Source organism: Anarrhichthys ocellatus, unplaced genomic scaffold (genome assembly GCF_004355925.1).
Source record: "Anarrhichthys ocellatus isolate YVR2014 unplaced genomic scaffold, GSC_Weel_1.0 scaffold71, whole genome shotgun sequence".
Taxonomy (NCBI): domain Eukaryota; kingdom Metazoa; phylum Chordata; class Actinopteri; order Perciformes; family Anarhichadidae; genus Anarrhichthys; species Anarrhichthys ocellatus.
The window spans coordinates 1,362,893-1,381,283 of record NW_022280101.1 but is presented as its reverse complement, the minus strand read 5'-3'; the positions used below and the strand labels follow the sequence as shown (position 1 = coordinate 1,381,283).

The following is an 18,391-nucleotide window of genomic DNA, read 5'->3' as shown; positions in this document are numbered from 1 at the left end:
ACACACACACACACACACACACACACACACACACACACACACACACAGTGTCAGCTGAAGGGTTGTAGATGTCGAGGAAGAACCTTCATCTTTTTGTGTGTGTGTGTGTGTGTGTGTGTGTGTGTGTCCCTCTCACCACTCCTGCAGCTCTGGCGACGGGATGAGGCCTGCCGTGCCGTTTTTGGTGTTCTCCAGCTTGCCCTGCCACCAGTTGTGGTCGTCCTTGGAGATGATCTGGATGATGTCGCCCACCTGGAAGCGAATGCCGGCCTCCTTGCAGGGGATGAGTTCGTCTTTGGAGGGGTCGTATTCGAACTGAGCCCTCACGTAGATCTGCGGCGAACAGCGCAGATGTTAGAGGAGTGAGCTACCTGAAGGACGGGGGGGGGGGGGGGGGCAATTTGTGTTTCGTGGGGACAGAGACGGTGAAAGAAAGACAAAACAGTTGACAGGAATAGAAGAGTGGCTGGACGGTGTATTCTGGCACATCATGGCAGCTAGAAGTGACATAATGAGCAGTGGGGGGTGTTTTGGTTGCCAGGTTGGAAACTGGTTTCCAAGGAAGGCCTTTCTCCAGTGAGATGAACCCAGACACGGCTGGACTATTAATAAGCCTCTCAGCACACGGGTAACTACGGCACAGGCATTGTTTATGTGTCCTTTGGTTCAAAACAACAGTCATTATGCTGCTTTATTTCCTCTCTAACCACACGGCTGCTTGTTGCTGTATTACCGTCTGCACTGTGTGAAAGTGAGCTGCTGTGTTTGGGTCAAATGTGTACAAATGGTTTCTTTTTTTTTTGGGGGGGGGGGGGGGGTAGGAGAGGCTGTCTCTTACCTTAACAGACATTTTGTCCTTGATTGGAGGTCTGGAAACAATCTAGGATTTGAAAGCATCACACACATCATGCAGCAAAACGGCTATGCAATGTCTTCACAGCAGTATGGAGGTGGTGGAGGGGAGAGAGGCAGGGGGAGGCTGATGGTGGTGAGACGGGACAACGACGTACAGCTAGTCTTAGCCTTGTAGCATTGTTTTAAATTATTATCCTCATATTGTCAACTCAGACTCAAATCAATGTTAAATTCAGACGGTCTGTGGTGGACTCTACTGCCCTCTGCTGGCAGGATCTGCTGTCGCTACAACCACAAGATCCTCTGATGCCACAATGAAAGAGACGACTTTTAGACGAGTAATGTTGGATTATCTCGGTGGAGATGGATCATGTCTGTGTGAGGAAGGTGCACACATCTGTGATGGGATGAGATGACAGGTATGGAGGATTGTTTAGTTGGCTTGACGTGGATTCATATCTGACTGGGGATCAGTGCTTAGGGGGGGATCTCTAGGCTCTGCAGGGTTCAACAACAATGCCTGTGCCATTATTACCACACACACACACACACACACACACACACACACACACACACACACACACACACACACAAGTGAAGGTAGTGAAGTGCTACACTGCCAGGCTGATGACACAACAGCGGTCACTCATATTGAGTCAGTGTATGAGCTTGATATCACCGAAACAAACAAACAAACAAACAAAGATGTGTGTATAGTAGACACAACTGGTCTGGATCTCTGGCTTCCTTCTGACTGACTGATGCATTAATACCACTCTGTCTGTCTTCCTCTGTCACTAGAAGGGAAGCATTATGCTCTCTAAATCAATGAAATCTAATTTCCCCCAAAACACCCTCAAAACAAAGCTTCGTTTGAATCCAGATGCATTCCGTCTGCTCCTCTCTTTGAGCTGCTAACGGCTGAACAGCTGCAGACTATTTTGGTGTAAATTATATATTTTAAAGTTAATGTATTTTGGAGTGGGCCCAGAATCCAATATGTCTTCACTAATAGTTTAAAAAAAGCTTTAAAGGGAGGTCAAACCTCGGCCATTTGCATCATGACTGACAGTCTGAACAGCTTGGGGATCAGTCAGCGGCCACTCTAAACAAAACGACTCTCTGCCACATGAATCCAAATTAGAAAAAAGGAGGGTTTGGGAGAAATTGAGACACACACACACTTCTGTATAAAAGGGGGAGGGATGCAAGCGTTGTATACAGAGCTGGTGAGTACAGGTGAGAGAGTGAGAGGCCGTTATTCACCTGTCGACCTTTGGGCTGAATGGTGGAAGGCAGGTCCTGTGGAAGCAAACCGTTGATGACAGAAACACTCGGTTAAGCGAGATACAACTGTGAAACCACAACATTCATTTATCGTTTTTTTAGAAACCATGCATGCACATCCATCTGCAATCTAGCTTCTGCTCTCGCAAAACAAAAAAGAGAGCAAAGTGAAAAAGAGATCAGAGTAATTCTCATCTGTTAAAGCAGATCTGGCTGTTGAGCAGCCAAGCAAGCGCAGAGCAAGCCAAGCAGCCGCAGCATCGGCGCCACCACAGTGTTTGTGTGGAGCCTCGGCGGAGACACAAAGGAGCTGCAGGACCTGAATGGGTTTAGGTGTGATGCGTGGCGGGGAGCCCGGAGCGTGTCCGCCTGCATCACCGTGACCACGGGAGGCCCGAGTGAGTCGTGTCAGCAATGAGGCACAGCACGCAGCACACGTCATGAGGCACACCAATTTGTTAACTGAGATATCGGACACGGGGGCCTTTTGGCTCAAACTGCATGAACAGGGAGGACGACACGGGATCGACTCAGGAGATCTACGGCAAGACCCGCCTACTGATAATCCTAAAAGAATAATAACTCAAAATAAAACGGATCAACGGACGGAGAGACGCAGACATCAACGACACATCAACGTGACACATGAGACGCACCGGGAAGGGGGAGAGAAATGGTTGTGGGTCTGTCGGGGGGGTGTTTGTGGAAGGGGGGGTGGGGGGGGGGGGTCCTTACCAAGATAGAACTGTTAATGCTGGAGTGGCCATTGGCAGGGGACTGCCTGGAGGTGTTGGGGGACTCTTTCTGAAATAAGACACACAGGTCAGCAGCGCCACACACACACACACACACACACACACACACACACACACACACACACTTCTGGGCAGCGGCCGGAGGCGGTGGGAGGGTAAGTTTGTAGAGCACAATAGAGACCCAGCAAAGCGTTGACGTAATGAAATGCGTCAACCAGTCACGGGTGACGGCATCGCCAGCTGCCCTCCAGCCTGCAGGCCCTTACATCACCACAGGGGGGCGATAGACCAACATTAGAATCTCATCTGAGAGACCATGAGGTCATCTCTAACACAGACTAAATATGTCTGTTCCCGCAGAGCAGCTGGTGTGTGCCAGAGGACCAAAAGAGCTGAAATTAGAATTAAATAAATGTTTAATGTTTTTATAGAATGATTTAAGAGGTAATCTCGTCAAAAACGACTATTTAGTTTCAATGTGAAAATGGAGAAGAAGTTTCTGCGTAAAATTAGATACACACTCTAGAATTGAGATCATGAGCAGAGAATAGATTATGAGTAAAGAGAGCTTCTAAACAAATCACGAAATAAAATGACAATTTACGTTTGTGTATTCTTTCTTTTGATGGTGGAAAAAAATGTCAAGTTTGTTCTTTATGGAGTTTTACTTGGACGTCCTTTCTCCGTCTTCAGCTAAACAGTGCTGTGGTTTGCATGTACGGCTTTCCAAAAATAAAAGCTGTGTTGTGGCTGAGCGGCCACTGAGTTTTAGCATAAATAAAGACTGGTTTCTAAATATCTTTTTAAATCCATTTTTAAAATAATCTAACTAATTACATACAAGCTTTTGCCAGATTACATCAGTAAATTCCCTTCCGTCCTGAAATGCCTCTTAGATGCACTGGTGAAGGTGCAGCGAAGCTTTTGATTCGCTGCTGCCTCGACTGCAGAACTCCTTTCTGTATCTGAATTGTTGGTTTTTTCTCCGGATTGTATTTCAAGTCTTTTGGTTGTTCATGTTTATCCATGTGTTTACGGCAGAGTGGTGCGTGTGTCAACAGCTGTTTGAACAAGGGGTGGACAAAATAACTGTCATACCGTACAAAACAGTCGCCGTGCAGTAAATATACATTTCCTAAAGCTCGCGATGTTGCAAAGTTCCTCGTAGTAGTAAGTACTGTTTGTAATTAATGCAACAGTCTTAACAAAAGCCAAACATTTTGAGCTTTAGCGGAGTTGTATTTACTGTATAGATGTTTAATTGTATGGTGTTCCCGTTATTTTGTCCACCCCTGTAAAGTGTACACAGGACGGGATTGTACAGAGAGGTGTGACTCATTCCTGGACCAGAGGAGGTGGGGTTGGGGGTGGGGTGGGTGGGGGGGTTTCCGGTATCTTGGTTGTGAAATTGGTGTGCTGTAAATGCAAAACACAGCAAAACACACTCTCACACTCACAGCACAGCACACCCCTTACACACAACATACTTGTGTTACACACGCTCAGTAACCAGGCGAGCAGTTAGTAACCAGATCAGGAGCTCACAATCAGCAGAAAAGAGGGGCAGAGGAGGAAGAAGAGGAGATGTTACCTCACAGGAGGAGCCCTGCGTCCGGTAACTTGGCACTATTTTAAAGGTGATGCTGCCTCGCATCTCCTTCTGTGGACGGACACACACACACACACACACACACACACACACACACACACACGGTTTATTCTCATCTTGTGTTGAGCGTGTGACATTTTGCTGATTTACACAGAAGAGATGAACACTGAAGCATGAACTAACACACTTAGTCATAAGCTTATGAAAACAAACACACACACACACACACACCAGCATCCTCTGCAGCTGCTCAACAGTCTGGTTGGCCACACTGATGCTGTTGATCTCCCTGATCTCGTCTCCTACATGCAGCGTTCCTGGAAGACAGAAGCGGAATCAAACCTTTTCTCCTCATTAAACAGCCTCACTAGATTTCATTAGCCTCTGTTGCTCTTTTTTGTTTTTTCCGCCATCGCAACTGTAGTCGGGAGAAGAATCCTTTGTGATAGGAGTGTCTTTCCAATTACCACACGATGAATCCTCTGGGGATTAATTAGCAGCATGCTACCGTCACAATACAACAGTGGAGCAAGTGCTGCGTTCCACCACAAGAGCAGAGACAAAGCAGCTGTTGAAATGTCTGGCCCGATGGGAGCATGTGCACACTTACCGTGCTGTGTGTAAGTGAAGATGAAGGAGTTTCATTTCTTAAAATTCAGACTGTTTATTTAGAAGACTAGCAGAAGAAAATCTGAAAAATTCTTGCGAAGTAAATGACACGTCCAGAGTAGCCACATGGTGCCGTCTGTCATTAGAAGTGAATCAGTTTACATGAAAAAGTCAAACTGTTTCTAAAAATGTCACATGTCGTTTGCATAAAGGTCAGTTGTGAGAGCGCACCTTGTCTGTGGATCATTCCCCCGTGCATTATCCTGGCAACGATGCAGTGGTTTGACTCGTTCATCTTCAGCGTGATGCCCTGCACAAATTAACACACGGACACGTGGATCCAGAGGGTGATCCAGAGACAACAAAGAGCTCCAGCGCGAGTGCAGTGGACATGTTAAACTGCGTACCATCGGCTCGTCTGTGTTCTTCTGGAACTGGACCAGGCGGACCCTGGTGACGTTCTCCAGGTCCATGTCTCCGTTGGTGCTGTCTGGGGACTCTCCGTTCAGGTAGGGCGAGGTGGGCGGAGGGGTCACCCTCAGAGCCTCGTCGCTGTAAACCTCGTGGGCCACCACGTCGTGGGCCTGCAGCAGAGCCTGTGGACACACACGTGAACACGGTCAGAGTGGCTCGGACCGTCTGATGCGTTTACTTACGATAAATAATAATGTAGAGGTCTGTTCTGTAGAAGCCTTCAGAAGGCTGCAGGGATTTTATGGCTGCACAATTAATCAAATATGAATCACGACCTCAATTTTGGCTTCCCACAATTAAATGAACATGATCGACTGCAATATTGACATTAAAAATGTGAGCACAGCTCATAGAGAACTCTGCTGAATATCAAATGAAGCGCCTACGCTAACAGCCAGCCACCAGGAGGCGATGGAGGTGACTTGGCTTCACTTTTGGGGAGCTTTCGTGCCACATACTTTGTTGGCAGCAGCATGATGTTGGTTTGCACCATACACAGTTGTGTTTCTGAGAAGTCTATTCTCAGCGCAATGTTTAAGATATATTTAGACACAAACACCAACGACTCGCTTTGTGCTGCCTCATTTGAACCAACCTCCCACCTGGGCACCGTGTGCTCTGCGCTGGGCACCGAAATACATGCACTTGACTCAAAGTGTGTGAATCCTGAACCCTAAAAATATTGTCTCACTGGTGGAAAACACCAGCACCTCTCCTGCTCGACCTCATTCTCCAGTCAGACGGCCAACGAGCCGGAGGGATTTACACCGCGACTCCGTCCGACTTCATACTCTGCCGCACTTTCAGGTATTCCCCCTTTTTCCTCAGGTGCCTCTGTTGTGCCCCCCCCTCCCCTCTGTCTGTTTGAGTTAAAGCAGCAGGAGTTGTGAAGCTGCAGAGCCGGCTGGTTCCTCAGTGCTCCACTCTACTCTTCTGACAGCCACAGAAGGCCCTGAGTGGCACTTTAACAAACCGGTCTGAACTTCAGAAGACAGCAATCAAACATCAACAAAAGGGGAAACCTGTCACCGTCTTGCGTCACACACACACACACACACACACACGCACACGCACATGGAAGGAAAGCAGATCAGAGAGGCAGAGACATGAAGGCAGTGGCAGTGTCTCTAACTTCCATGTCAAACTACATCACACACAGAGGAAACTTCACGTTCCAAGACACAGAGGAAGTTCAGGTTGTGTGTGTGTGTGAGACTTCGCCCTAATGAGGACTAGGGTTAAGGGGTTAACTCGTCGCCCTCATGCTGTGCAAGTGTGTGCATGAGTGAGTGTGAGAAAAAGCAAAGCAGCACAAGAAAAGATAAACAAGAGAGAGAGAGAGTGTGAGAGGTTTTAAAGATCATCTGACGCCCATGTTGAATTCTCTGAAATGAAAAAACTCTGATGTCAACACGGCTGTCGACGTCAGAGGCGTTCACGAGAAAGACGAGATCAAAATCTAACAGATGCTGTTTGTAAGAAGTTAGAGAAAACATAATACTGTACAGTAGAACATACTGAAGTCATACGGTGACATAAGTTACTGCAGGAGGTTTAAACAATCTGTCTTAAAGGGAGAAACAACAGCACCAGAAAAAGCTACCACGTAGGCCTAGATGTTTTTTAATGCACACACAAAGAGAAATGGAAAAATGATTGTGGTTTTCGGGGGAGTTTGGTGTTGGAACTATTTTCTCGGGCTCGGTGACGTCCCTGAATCTCGTCACAGCGAGTTTTCCAGACAACCAGCGCCGGAAATATCAAGTAATAAGTAGCTCGGTTAAACAAAATGAGATGTATGGTGCTCATGTGTGAGCTTTAGAGGTGCTGGGAGACAGATGTTGTTACCTGTGTCTTTTAATAAAGGTTAGTGGATTTATTTTAAACGTTTGGACACAGCGAGGCCGGCGGTTTCCCCATTTCCTGTCTTTATTCTGAGCTAAGCTCCTCTCAACTTCACCCCTGCACATAACGCAAAGACATAAGAGTGGTAATGGTCTTCTCATCTCACTTTAATAATTGTATTTCCCAAAATGTTGAACTAGTGAGGGGGAAATAAAAAGCACTAAAACAGAAATTCCTCACAAGGCTCGTCTGCACTTCGCTCTCACTTGAACTCGTTGGAATGTGGAGCTCTCTTCCTCTCTCGCTCCGTCGGTTTACGCTCTCGTAGCGCTGTGAGGGAGCCGGGCCTCTGACCCGACACAGCACATTGCATCAGACTACGCCTTATTGACCTCCGTCCACACCTCCCCTCCTTCCTCACCGCACAGCCCATGGACCCCCCTCCTTCCATTCACCTTCATTATCTTTTTCTCCTTATCATTTTGATACACTTTTCTCTCCTTTGTCTCCTCCTGTTTCATGTCTCCCCTCCCCATGCCCCCCCCCCCCCCGTTGGTCTGTCCGTCTGATATCGAGCAGACCACTGATCAGAGGCGGAAATCAGACGCATTAATGTGATGGGATTAGCAGGGGCGGATGCTGAGAGCCCTACAGTGACTCTCCCTCGACTGGATTAACCCTTGCTGCTCAGATCCTCAGGCCGCTTCAACACGCATCTATTCCAGCAGAACTACCGTTAAATTATGTTTTAAGTCTTTTAAAAAGGCACATTCAAGTGATGAACACCAGAAACTGTGCCCTTGAATGTCTGTTCGTCGCATTAATATTAATTTGAGTTAAGCTGCAACCACTTTACCGGTCTGACACCAAGATGTAGAAAATGAAGCCTCTGACTCACACCTGTGTCAGTCTCTGTTTGGCGCTTTCTAAGCGCCGGCTGCTGAGGCCAGAGACACGGGGAGTCAGTGGAGCTTCGTCTGTTTGTTAAGAGGCCTCCTGAACCCGTCTGGGAGGTATGACGGACACGAGTCCTGTGTGTGTGTGTGTGTTTTTTCTTTTTGGACTCACCATGAAATGTGGCTGGGTCAGTATCCGTCTGAGTTCTTTAGCTTCGTGGTTCTCTGGGTAGCAGGAGATCTCTTCCAGTACCTGGAGGTGTAGAGAGAGGAAAACAAAGCATCACAACAGGTTGTTTTTAAGACGCAGAACTTCTTCTTCTTCCAAATCGTACCTCAGCACCCTGCTGTACCTGCTGCACCTCAGACAGACATATGGAGAGCGACCAGACAACCTCACAGCACCCCCCCCCCCCCCCTCAAACTGGCCCTGACCCCGCCTCCAACATCTCCACAGCCAATGTGACTCTGGACACCACAGAAGCTGGTCAAGGCTCAGCCCCCCCTCCTCCTGCCCTTTTGACGTGACTCGACGTCAGCTCCAGTTATGTTGTGCCTGACTGGTGAATGTGGCATTGTAGAGGTGAGGCCTCTGAGGGTGTGTGTGTGTGTGTGTGTGAGCGTGCGAGTACTACTGAACCCTACATTGTCGACTTACACTCTGTTCCTTTAGCATGCCTGTCAATCAGAGAGGTGTGTAGTTAACGAGTGTGTGTACATTAAAGTACTAATTATCTCTAAACTATAATACTCATATTTACTCATTGTGATTAAAACCAATACGCTACAATCTATAACGCCGACAGGACAAACATGTGTTTTATTCTCCCGGACATTTGCACACTTCATGGTACTGAAACTGTCCAATCTAAAAAATATCTTTTAAACAGGATGTGGAGAAACGGACGCAGACACTAAAGATAAAAAATGTTTTTGATTCGGTTTTGAGGTTATTTGAGTGTAAAGTCAACCATTAGGTCTTCTAAATACATTCTTTGAGTAACACCAGGAAACGGCTTCAGTCACATGTCCTCTCCACTCCTGCCTTCTGCTTGGCTCGTTAGTACCGTGAACATGGCGCCGCGGCGTGTGTGTGTTGAGCGCTTACATATTCCAGGTGATTCAAAGCGCCACTTGCTTCGTCTTGGGAGGAACTCTTTAGTGGAGGAAGACACGGGAATAAGGTTACACAAGCTGGAGATCGTCCTTGTTTGGAGAGCTCACACGTGATGACAGAGGTCAGGGGAAAGAGAGACTCCACCGCCGCCGTTAATCAAAGCCAGCCAGTTTGAATGGGCTAGGAATTTGTGAGATTAGTATCTACAGCCAAAGCGGTTAACTTCACTCCCAAGAAAGATTAGCTCTCGCGAAGAGGCGAAGAGGAGCGTTAGTGCAGTCAGAAGAAAGCTTTGTTGGAGTTTAGGGCACCTTATCGCTGCTCCGCCGGGCCACAAACCCGCAAGAGTCCGCTGGAAGCTGCAGTGTGATCGGTTCAAAGCATTTCAGTGTCATCCAGAGAGCATCAGTAGAGACAGAAGTAAAGCAGAGGAGGAGGAGGAGGAGGAGGAGGAGGAGGGAGTCGTCCCTGAAGGGCACAACCGAGATTAAATGAGGAGTTAATTTGAGGTGAAACTGTATTGAAGCAAGTAGCTCTCGAGCATCAGCAGAATTCCTTCTGCTAAAAGTTTAACTTGGACTCAAAATAAGAAAGTCGGGATTCCACCTGCATGGATTTACAATAAAAGATTGTCAAACACAGGAAAAGCCAAGCGATTAACACTTCTCTGTCACACCTGAGAGGTATTTAAAAAAAACTTCCGACACTCTCCCGAGCGAAAGGACTCGAGATTAAATGCAAACATGCTTTGGCAACAATCAGAAGTTACTGCAGGTGGTGCTTTGGCACATACATTGTTCCATTGTCATGATCCAAGTGAGTCAGATGTGCCTGGATTGTTTGGTCATTAAACTATGGAGCTCATCCGTCATCTATCCCCATTCTCTATACTTAGAGAAGTAGTATTACGTGAGCTGCAATGACACAAATAAGAAGGTTCCTACAGTCCTTCACATTATGGGTTGTCTGTTCATACCGGCCTTTAAGAGATCCCTTTATGATTCACTTGTAATGCAAGGGATCCATGATTTGTGCCAAAATGTATTCAAACATTTACCCGAAGTTCACATCAGACTTAAGCAGTCTGAGTTACAGTCTTTTCAGTACAACATTCCCTCTTCTTGTCTCCATGTTGAGCTGCAGTGGAAGGATAGTAAGAAAAAAACGGGTGAATTTTGTACTAAAAAGACTGATAAGAGATAAGCGCCTGATTATTAACTGTGGGGGCTGAATTCTTACATTAACTTCAGATAAGCGTTGGAATACACTGTCTGCACTGAAGGAAGACGGTCGGCTTCCTCCGGTATTAACAAGAAGAATGATTACAGAAAGAAAAACCTGCATTAATGTTCATATAAAACACCTTACTGTATACTGTTGAGAGAAAAACCTTGGCTGTTGTGTTTCCTTTGGCCAGTAAAGCATAAAGTGGAAGAACTACAGAAGGAAGTAGGAGAGAGGTGAAGACAAACCTGAGCTCTCCTAAACCCTGGAGCAGATATTATTACTTTCCTACGTATAAAAAGCTGAAAAAAAACATTTTATTCCAGCGGTTGAAAACTTGCATCACTCCAGCCGTCTTGAAAAATACAGTGAGTTTGGTTTATGAGGAGAGTTTAGTGTGCTTGCAATGCTGAAGTGTCTGTAAGACTCTTTGTAGAGACAACCTAATAAAACCTAATAAAAGAAGTCTGTCACTCCCTCACACCGACAAAGACGGTGTTGAATCTGCTGTGGCTCCATCTACTGCTCTTGATCCATCTAGACTAATTTAAGTAGGAAAATGTGAACCAGACTCTCTAAGCAGTCGTGGACGTTTCGGACACAGAGCACCAGAGCTGGGTTAATTAGCCAGGTCTCTTTGACATGAACCAAAGCCACATAAAAGGGAGCTCCACTCCCCTAAATGGCTTTCTCCGTCTTAACAGCGCTGGGATTTGAGACGCCAGCCCTCGCCCACTCCCTCGCTGTTCAGACTTTTTTAATTGCTCCCCTCAACAAAGCACACAACGTAAACACGGCAGCATTTGGTCTATCTGCGCACACACACACACACACACACACACACACACAGCTTTCTCCCTCACACACTTCTTTCACACTCCTTGTTAAAGCGCCAGTTCCAGTCTGCATCCTGCTCCAGTGTTAGAGTACACTGAGAGGTTAACACATCAACCCAAACCAACGGCGTGGATGTGAATGCATCAGAGCCGGGGTCAGACCCCGGGGACCATAATGCAACTCCCTGTGAAGAAAGCAAAACCACACTTGATGTGTGTGTGTGTGTGTGTGTGTGTTACATCAAGCAGCATCTCTAATGAGGAAGGTGAAACGCAGAAGCCAGAGATTGTTCTTAAAGCGGCTCTGTGTAAAGGGCCAGTGGGCTGTGTGGTATAGCTGCTCTGACAATGAGCCCGAGTCACAGGGAGTCGGCTCACGAGCAAATAAATCTCAAGAGGTCACCGGAGATTGAGAGGAAGCTTATAGAGGACTCAATAACTCAACATAAATAATTGAATAATTTAATCTCGCTCTCTGTTTTTGAGTCAATATAATTTCAGTGCGGCTGTAAACAGAACTGCGGGAAGCTCCGGACCGTTTGTCCGTGTACTCGTGTCATGTTCGTGTCGAGTTTCACTTCAATGACATCAAATGAAAAATGCCTTTTTAATCCTTTTCCTGCCCGGGTCATATTGTGCACCTACTTAACGACACATGCAGGAGAAAATACCCAAAAAATCTATAAAGATCCAATCATCTTTTTTTCCTGTGAAACTAAATATGACGTGTGCTTACATAAGCTAGTACCAAACCATTTTTAATCAATAATATCATGACATCCATCCATCAACCTGTGCGTGTGGAGCCACATTCCTTCGCAGCTCCGTATCACGCTTCATTTTAAGCCCGCCTACTTTTTAGCAGTCCAATCAAAAGGCGAAGGACATCTGAGGTACTTGCGTTGTATTTGAGTATTTCCTTTTCATGAGGATGCAATGCAGAACTGAACACGCCTCCACTCAGCCCTCCTTTTCCCAAGCATGTCGGAGGACTACGATGGCCGTCGGGTAAAACGCAAAAGCCTCTCTCTCTCAGTGTTTGGTTTGTCCATTCTGGGCTACTGTAGAAACATGGTGGTGCAACACGGAGGACTCCGTGAAGAGGTACCGCTCCCTATGTTGCAGTCAACCATTGCTCCGAAAATACACACACGCTATGCAACAAACAGAAGCACGCAGCAATGAATAATTATGCAGAATAAGTCCAGATTCACGATTTTCTTCTTTTTTTTTCCACACATGGGAGAAGTTTACCGTCAGTGCTTTCTGTCTACTTGGTCAGTTTTAGGAACAGATAACGGTTTGGGTCAAACTAGACCTTCAGAACAACGGTTGTTTGGAACCTAAAGGGGTTTCATAATAATGGGCCGTCGGAACAATGGCATGGAACCATGGAGGCTACGAAAAAGCTACTTAGAGACAGCAAGAACCGTGATTGGTCAGTTTGGGCTGCTTGTGTTTCCCCCTCCAGGTTTCTTCAGCTAGTGCAGATTGTTATTAGTGAAGACAACATGAAGCAAGTCAATAATCAGGAAGCAATCGTCTCCTTCTCAGGAGCACACATCTGTCAAAGACACCACTTCTGCATGCTGCGACCCCAAGTCCCTGTCCCAGTGAATGAAAGAACATGAATCTACTGTTCAGTAATGAGAACATGAGATTATCCCTCTATTTCACAAAGGGAATCAACTGCTCAATGAGTGAAACCTCACGCAGAAATGTAAATCAAAACCTCCACTGTCGGTATCCATGTTGGGACTGTGGAACCTCTGCAAGTCAAAAAGCAAAAAATCGTAACACTCTCCAGCTTTGCCTGTAAGATCAATATTTCAGAAGCTAAACTGATTTTCACCAGCGACTCCCATCGACTTTAAAACTGTAAAATGATGAAACTGCTTTCGTGGACCCCAGCATCGTAAAACTTGCTCACATGGCATAAATTACCCTTTTGTACCGTTGCTTCACATAAATGAGGCTTTTTTTCCTGTTACAGCTCAGCATTACATTGATCCAACATTAACCGCTGTCCTACAGAGTCGTACGCTCTACGGGAGCACTCCAGTTATAATATATCACCATTTCATCAGACTCTCAAATTCAAACATTAGCTTCCACAGCCCCGCTTCTGATGAAGATTGTTCCAATCATTTTCATACATATTTAAATAAAGATCCCCTCTAAAGACTGACTTTATAGTTGAAGTACTTCCCACCCGGGACACGCGCCCCAAAGACCCCGCACAGAGCAGGTGAGCAGAAGGATCCACAGCGGTGATGAGTTAGAGCTTTAGTGAGCGAGAGGCCGGAGGAATTAATGCACAAGTGTGAGCTTAAAGAGGAAAGCCGGCGAGTAGCGAGTCTGTCATCTTCACAGCGTATTAGATTCATTATCACACACGTCTCATAAAGAAGAAGAAGAGGAGGAAAAACAGGAAGTGACGATACGCTCGTGTTGATGTTTGTTCACCTCTTTGGCTCTCTGCACGGCATCACTGGGGGGGTTTCTGATCTGTGGGGACGACTTGGTGTTGATCTTATCGTAGAGCTGAAACAAAAGATAAAAGTAAGTCAATCAATCAGTCGGACGGACGATCGAGCTGAGGGCGGGGCCACACAGCGAGGTCAACGTGATCAATGGCGTCTCGTGAACAGCCGAGCAATCAACAAGTCTGTCGGATGAGATCGAGTTGATCAAGGCTGCTCGTTGTTTTCTCATCGATGTTGAAAAATTCTGTAAAGCTTGTGTAAAATGTAGGAGGTTCTACACTAGTACGATACAATACTACGATATAAACAGAGAAATACTGTTGTCAGTACTTTCCTTTGACAAATAAAGATGTTATTCTAACAACACCTTTTTTCACTTAATTAAATAAACTAAAGATTATATTTCAGGTTAACAAGCTGCCGTATAAATATCTGAAAGACGACGGCTTTTTAGCTGCGTGAGGCCCGTCAACCAAGCTGCTCAAAGTGAATCACCCAGCAAAGCTGTCAGAGGGCTATCATTTGCAGAAAGGTACATTTTAAAGATAACCATTTTTTTGGGCCTCTCCCCCCGAAAAACTAAATCTACAAAGTTACTTGTATTTCTTTTAACACTAAAAAAACTAGTGCGAAAAATGTGGAAATATGGTGTTAAAACATGATTATAAAAAAGCTGTTGCAGTGCAAACCTTCTATTGTTCAACAGTTTGCGTTCTCACTCAGAGGATCTCATAATCAGCAGCTCAGTTGCATCTTCTTTCATTTTGCTCAAAAGAACTAGAAGGGACTTGTTTACTGTGAACTGCATTATGTGGCAGGAACCACAGCTTTCTCTGGGTGTGTGGAGACACAATGGGGTCAAAACTTTGGTATTTTTCAAGTGAAATTGGTTCAAAACAAAAGCATTTATCCTTATTCATCCCATTTATCCTCAGCTCCCTCTCCGTATACTTCAGAGAGTCAACATCACTGTTCTCCGTTTTGTTCTTTTCCTTCTTGACGTCTAACTGTTAACAAGAAGGAACTGTTTTCTCATCTCTCGGAGTGAAGGACGACAGACACAAGAGCTCTGTTTGTAAAGCTCCCAGCTGACTAATAAACAGCGCTGACTAGACCGGAGTGTAGAGGCCCAGTCAGAGACGAGCAGCGTGGGTGTACTTAAGAGATTTCGTGTTTGTCGACAAAATGGTCCTGAAACACAACCAGCAGCCGTACGCTCCGATCAAAGCAGAGAGGGTGTCATCTAAAACAACCATCCCCATATTCACAGACACATCCATGTGATGCTTGATGAGCCGGTCGTCTGGTGTGCTATCCATTTAACCTGCTGTGCAGAACACAAACAGAGGAAAGCACTCAGAGGCAGACACAGAAGGTCGCACACAAACGGCGCTTTTGTACCAGACAGTTCAGCGCAACTCTCTTCTGTTTTCCCTTTCTCACAACAGCAGCTGCACCACTGGACATGTGACGGTCATCACAGAGCCTGTGATGGACAAACAAACAACATGAAGCATGCATTCTGTGCATTGGATTTAACAGTAAGGATTCAACGCCTCAGTGGTTCAGTTTTGCTGCAAAAGAAAGCGCGCTGTGACAGTAATTAGACCGCAGCTGAATCCTGGTTATAGCTGTTCAGACGGCCGCGCTCAAAGGCGAGGCACAGAGGCTTGCCACTGTAGAGGGCGATCGCACAAAACAACAGTGCACGCTTTGGAAAAGCCTCTCCCGGAAGACATTCGTGGTGTTGCACTCGGTTGTACAAAGGAAGTCGGTGTGTAGAATGAAACAAAAAGGGATTTGAGAGTTCAGCTGTTGCCTATTTTCTCGCCTTTGCACATCTGGCTGATCACTGCGTCACGTGATGTTGGATTGTCTGTATGTAGATGCTGTTAGACGACATGACAAGCCCTTACTTTGAAGCCTATTTAGGACCTTAATGTTTGTGACATCATGGGGGAAGATAACTGATTTTTACACGTTAAGATTACCGCTTGTAAATCCTAAAAAAAAAAAAAAGAACAATTCCAATCTCCCTTCCAAATATGCCCACTGGTTATTAAGTCCTGATGCAGTTCCACTCACTGAAGAAGTTCATGTGAAACAGCAGAAAGATTTGGGAATAGCCAAGTAAGGGAGCCTTTTATGACAGTTTCATTTTGACTTTACAGTATGTGTGTTTTGAAATGCACAAAATCTGGTGCTTGAAATCATCAAAGAAATGAATGAGATGGAAATATGCTACTCAGACTGACAAATGACGGACTAAAGGGATAAAATATGTGTTGGATTAAAGAGCGTGGCTCCCTCACTCATTCAAATCTAATCGACCTTCTTTCTGCTCGATGCTTTGACGATCATGGGTAATTAATGTGCAAATACTTGCTGTCCATGATGTATAAAGTGTGTGATGTGGACGTCATGGTGCCTGGCAATGATGTTGCTGTTCTGTGAAATTGTTTTTGGACATGAAAAAGATTTTCTAATAAAACATACGCAAGTGTCAAAGACCTAAATCTGGGTTGTTAATGTTATTTTGAAGAGGAGTTTTAACGGGAAGCCGGAGTGGTTTTCATTACAGCTGATGCCATGGCAGTAAAACACATCTGGTGTATTTCTGTAAAGTGATCCATTTGTGTGATTCTCTAACAGCCCATCCAGACACACTCACGAGGTCCAGGAGACAGACGGAGGGCAGGAAAATAAAAGGGATGGTGGGTTTGTATGTAAATGAAAATGTGTGTGTGTATTTCTGTTAGAGGGAGGACGTTGCGTCTCAGAAGGGTCCTTCTGGGAATGACAACACATGCGTCAAGTGTGCATCTGCATCCCCGCTTCATGAGCAAAGTGTCTCAGAAGGACAAACACAACACACTCCTCAGGAAATCCTTATAAGACCACCATAATAAACCAGACAGCCCGAGGGCTGAATCGTACTCGGAGCGTGCCGTCCCACATGCCGTCTGCAGCCACCGAGCATACGTGTTTACTGCACTCACAGAATATTCAGATATTTACAGGTTGGAAACGTGCATCACATGCTGAGAACCAGGCAACGATAATCCAAGCATGCAGATTACAACGTTTAGAAATCTCACAGGCACAAGCATGACCGAGTCACACCTTTGTGGCTGCCTCTTTATGTGCCGACAAGCAGCTCATATTTTAAAAACAATATTAAGTTCCTATTAGTGACGAGTAAATTCAGACATCTCCTTAAGGGAAACGTATTACCCCGTCTTCATTAGAAGCCTGAAGAGCTTCGCAAACCGGCACACGAGGAAAAAAGCTAAACAAATGCACTCGACTGAAGCTCCTCATTACAACATGTCAAACGCAAAACACACACATGGGGATACCAGGCTGCTGACTTTCAATTAGCTTGAGGCATCTCTTCACAAAACACACTTCCTGCAAAACACATCAGAGAGAGAAGCAGGAAGAAGAAACACTCACCCAGGAGACGGTGAAGTGGTTCGTCAGAAAGACGCAGACAACACACTGCAAACTAGTTCTCTAGACCAGGAGCCTCCATCTGCTCGCTGTCTCCAGGATTCCTGGTCGTGTCAGCGGTGTGGAGGCTACTTTCAGCCGCACTGATAGTGATGGAGGCTGTGCTTGTTGTGAATAGAACGAAAGAGGCCCGACAATAGAAACCATTGTTCCTTCACTGCACTCTTCTGTCCCTCTCTGACTCCCCCCCCCCCCCTCTCACATTGGGGCAGGGGTGTGAAACGGAGGCTGAAAAGGAGACATCTGCAGCCCCAGGCTCCCACCGACACTGCTGCACGCACACACACACACACACACACACACACACACACATTTGGCAGATCCACCAGTCTCCTGCAACCCACTTTCAACCTATTCAGCCTCCAGCAACTGGGAGAGCCTTTAAAACGACCCATACACACAGACACACAGACACACACACACACACACACACACACACACACAGACACCTCTCTCTCTTCAGCAATCTCTTTTCCTCAATTGCCTCCGTGCAAGTCCCAGTGATGTTTTAATTTCAGTCTCTTAAACTAGTGTGGTTCTTGAAGCCTGTTAAAGAGGAAGAACATCTATTTAAGAGCCCCCATCAAACATCTGCAGCAGCTCATCGACAGAGACATGAGCGTATGTCTGCAAGAGTCTGAATCACAGAGGCAGCTCTGAACGGGCCGGTGAGGAAAAGTGACTAATCGTCTCCTCTCCTTCAACAGCCACGAACCCTTTCAGTCAACTGCTCCAGAGCTGCTCATACAGATGTGAATGTTTTGGACTTTATATCTGTGCAAAGGACTCTGAATCTCTACCAGCTCCACGGGCCTGATGTATTCCAACAAGCAAGAAAAAGCTGTCAGACAAGCGGTCCTTGTTATGAGCAACATAATATGTATA

The 18,391-nt window shown here is 46.0% G+C and overlaps 1 protein-coding gene across 15 annotated transcripts in view; it reads right to left on the bottom strand.

Annotated features, from left to right (window-relative positions):
- caska (calcium/calmodulin-dependent serine protein kinase a) overlaps positions 1–18,391 on the bottom strand; it is a 94,852-nt gene that overhangs the window by 7,288 nt on the left and 69,173 nt on the right. For 4 of the 15 annotated variants that reach the window (XM_031873355.1, XM_031873340.1, XM_031873341.1 and 1 more), the window contains 11 exons: positions 13,974–14,051; positions 9,439–9,486; positions 8,503–8,583; positions 5,523–5,711; positions 5,347–5,425; positions 4,738–4,823; positions 4,489–4,557; positions 2,878–2,946; positions 2,122–2,157; positions 839–880; positions 137–333 (listed from right to left, as the gene is read on the bottom strand). In XM_031873355.1, coding sequence (XP_031729215.1) covers positions 137–333; positions 839–880; positions 2,122–2,157; positions 2,878–2,946; positions 4,489–4,557; positions 4,738–4,823; positions 5,347–5,425; positions 5,523–5,711; positions 8,503–8,583; positions 9,439–9,486; positions 13,974–14,051 — 974 coding nt within the window. The remainder of the gene's footprint in view (positions 1–136; positions 334–838; positions 881–2,121; positions 2,158–2,877; positions 2,947–4,488; positions 4,558–4,737; positions 4,824–5,346; positions 5,426–5,522; positions 5,712–8,502; positions 8,584–9,438; positions 9,487–13,973; positions 14,052–18,391) is intronic. The other 11 variants (XM_031873345.1, XM_031873346.1, XM_031873356.1 and 8 more) reach the window with 6 other exon arrangements.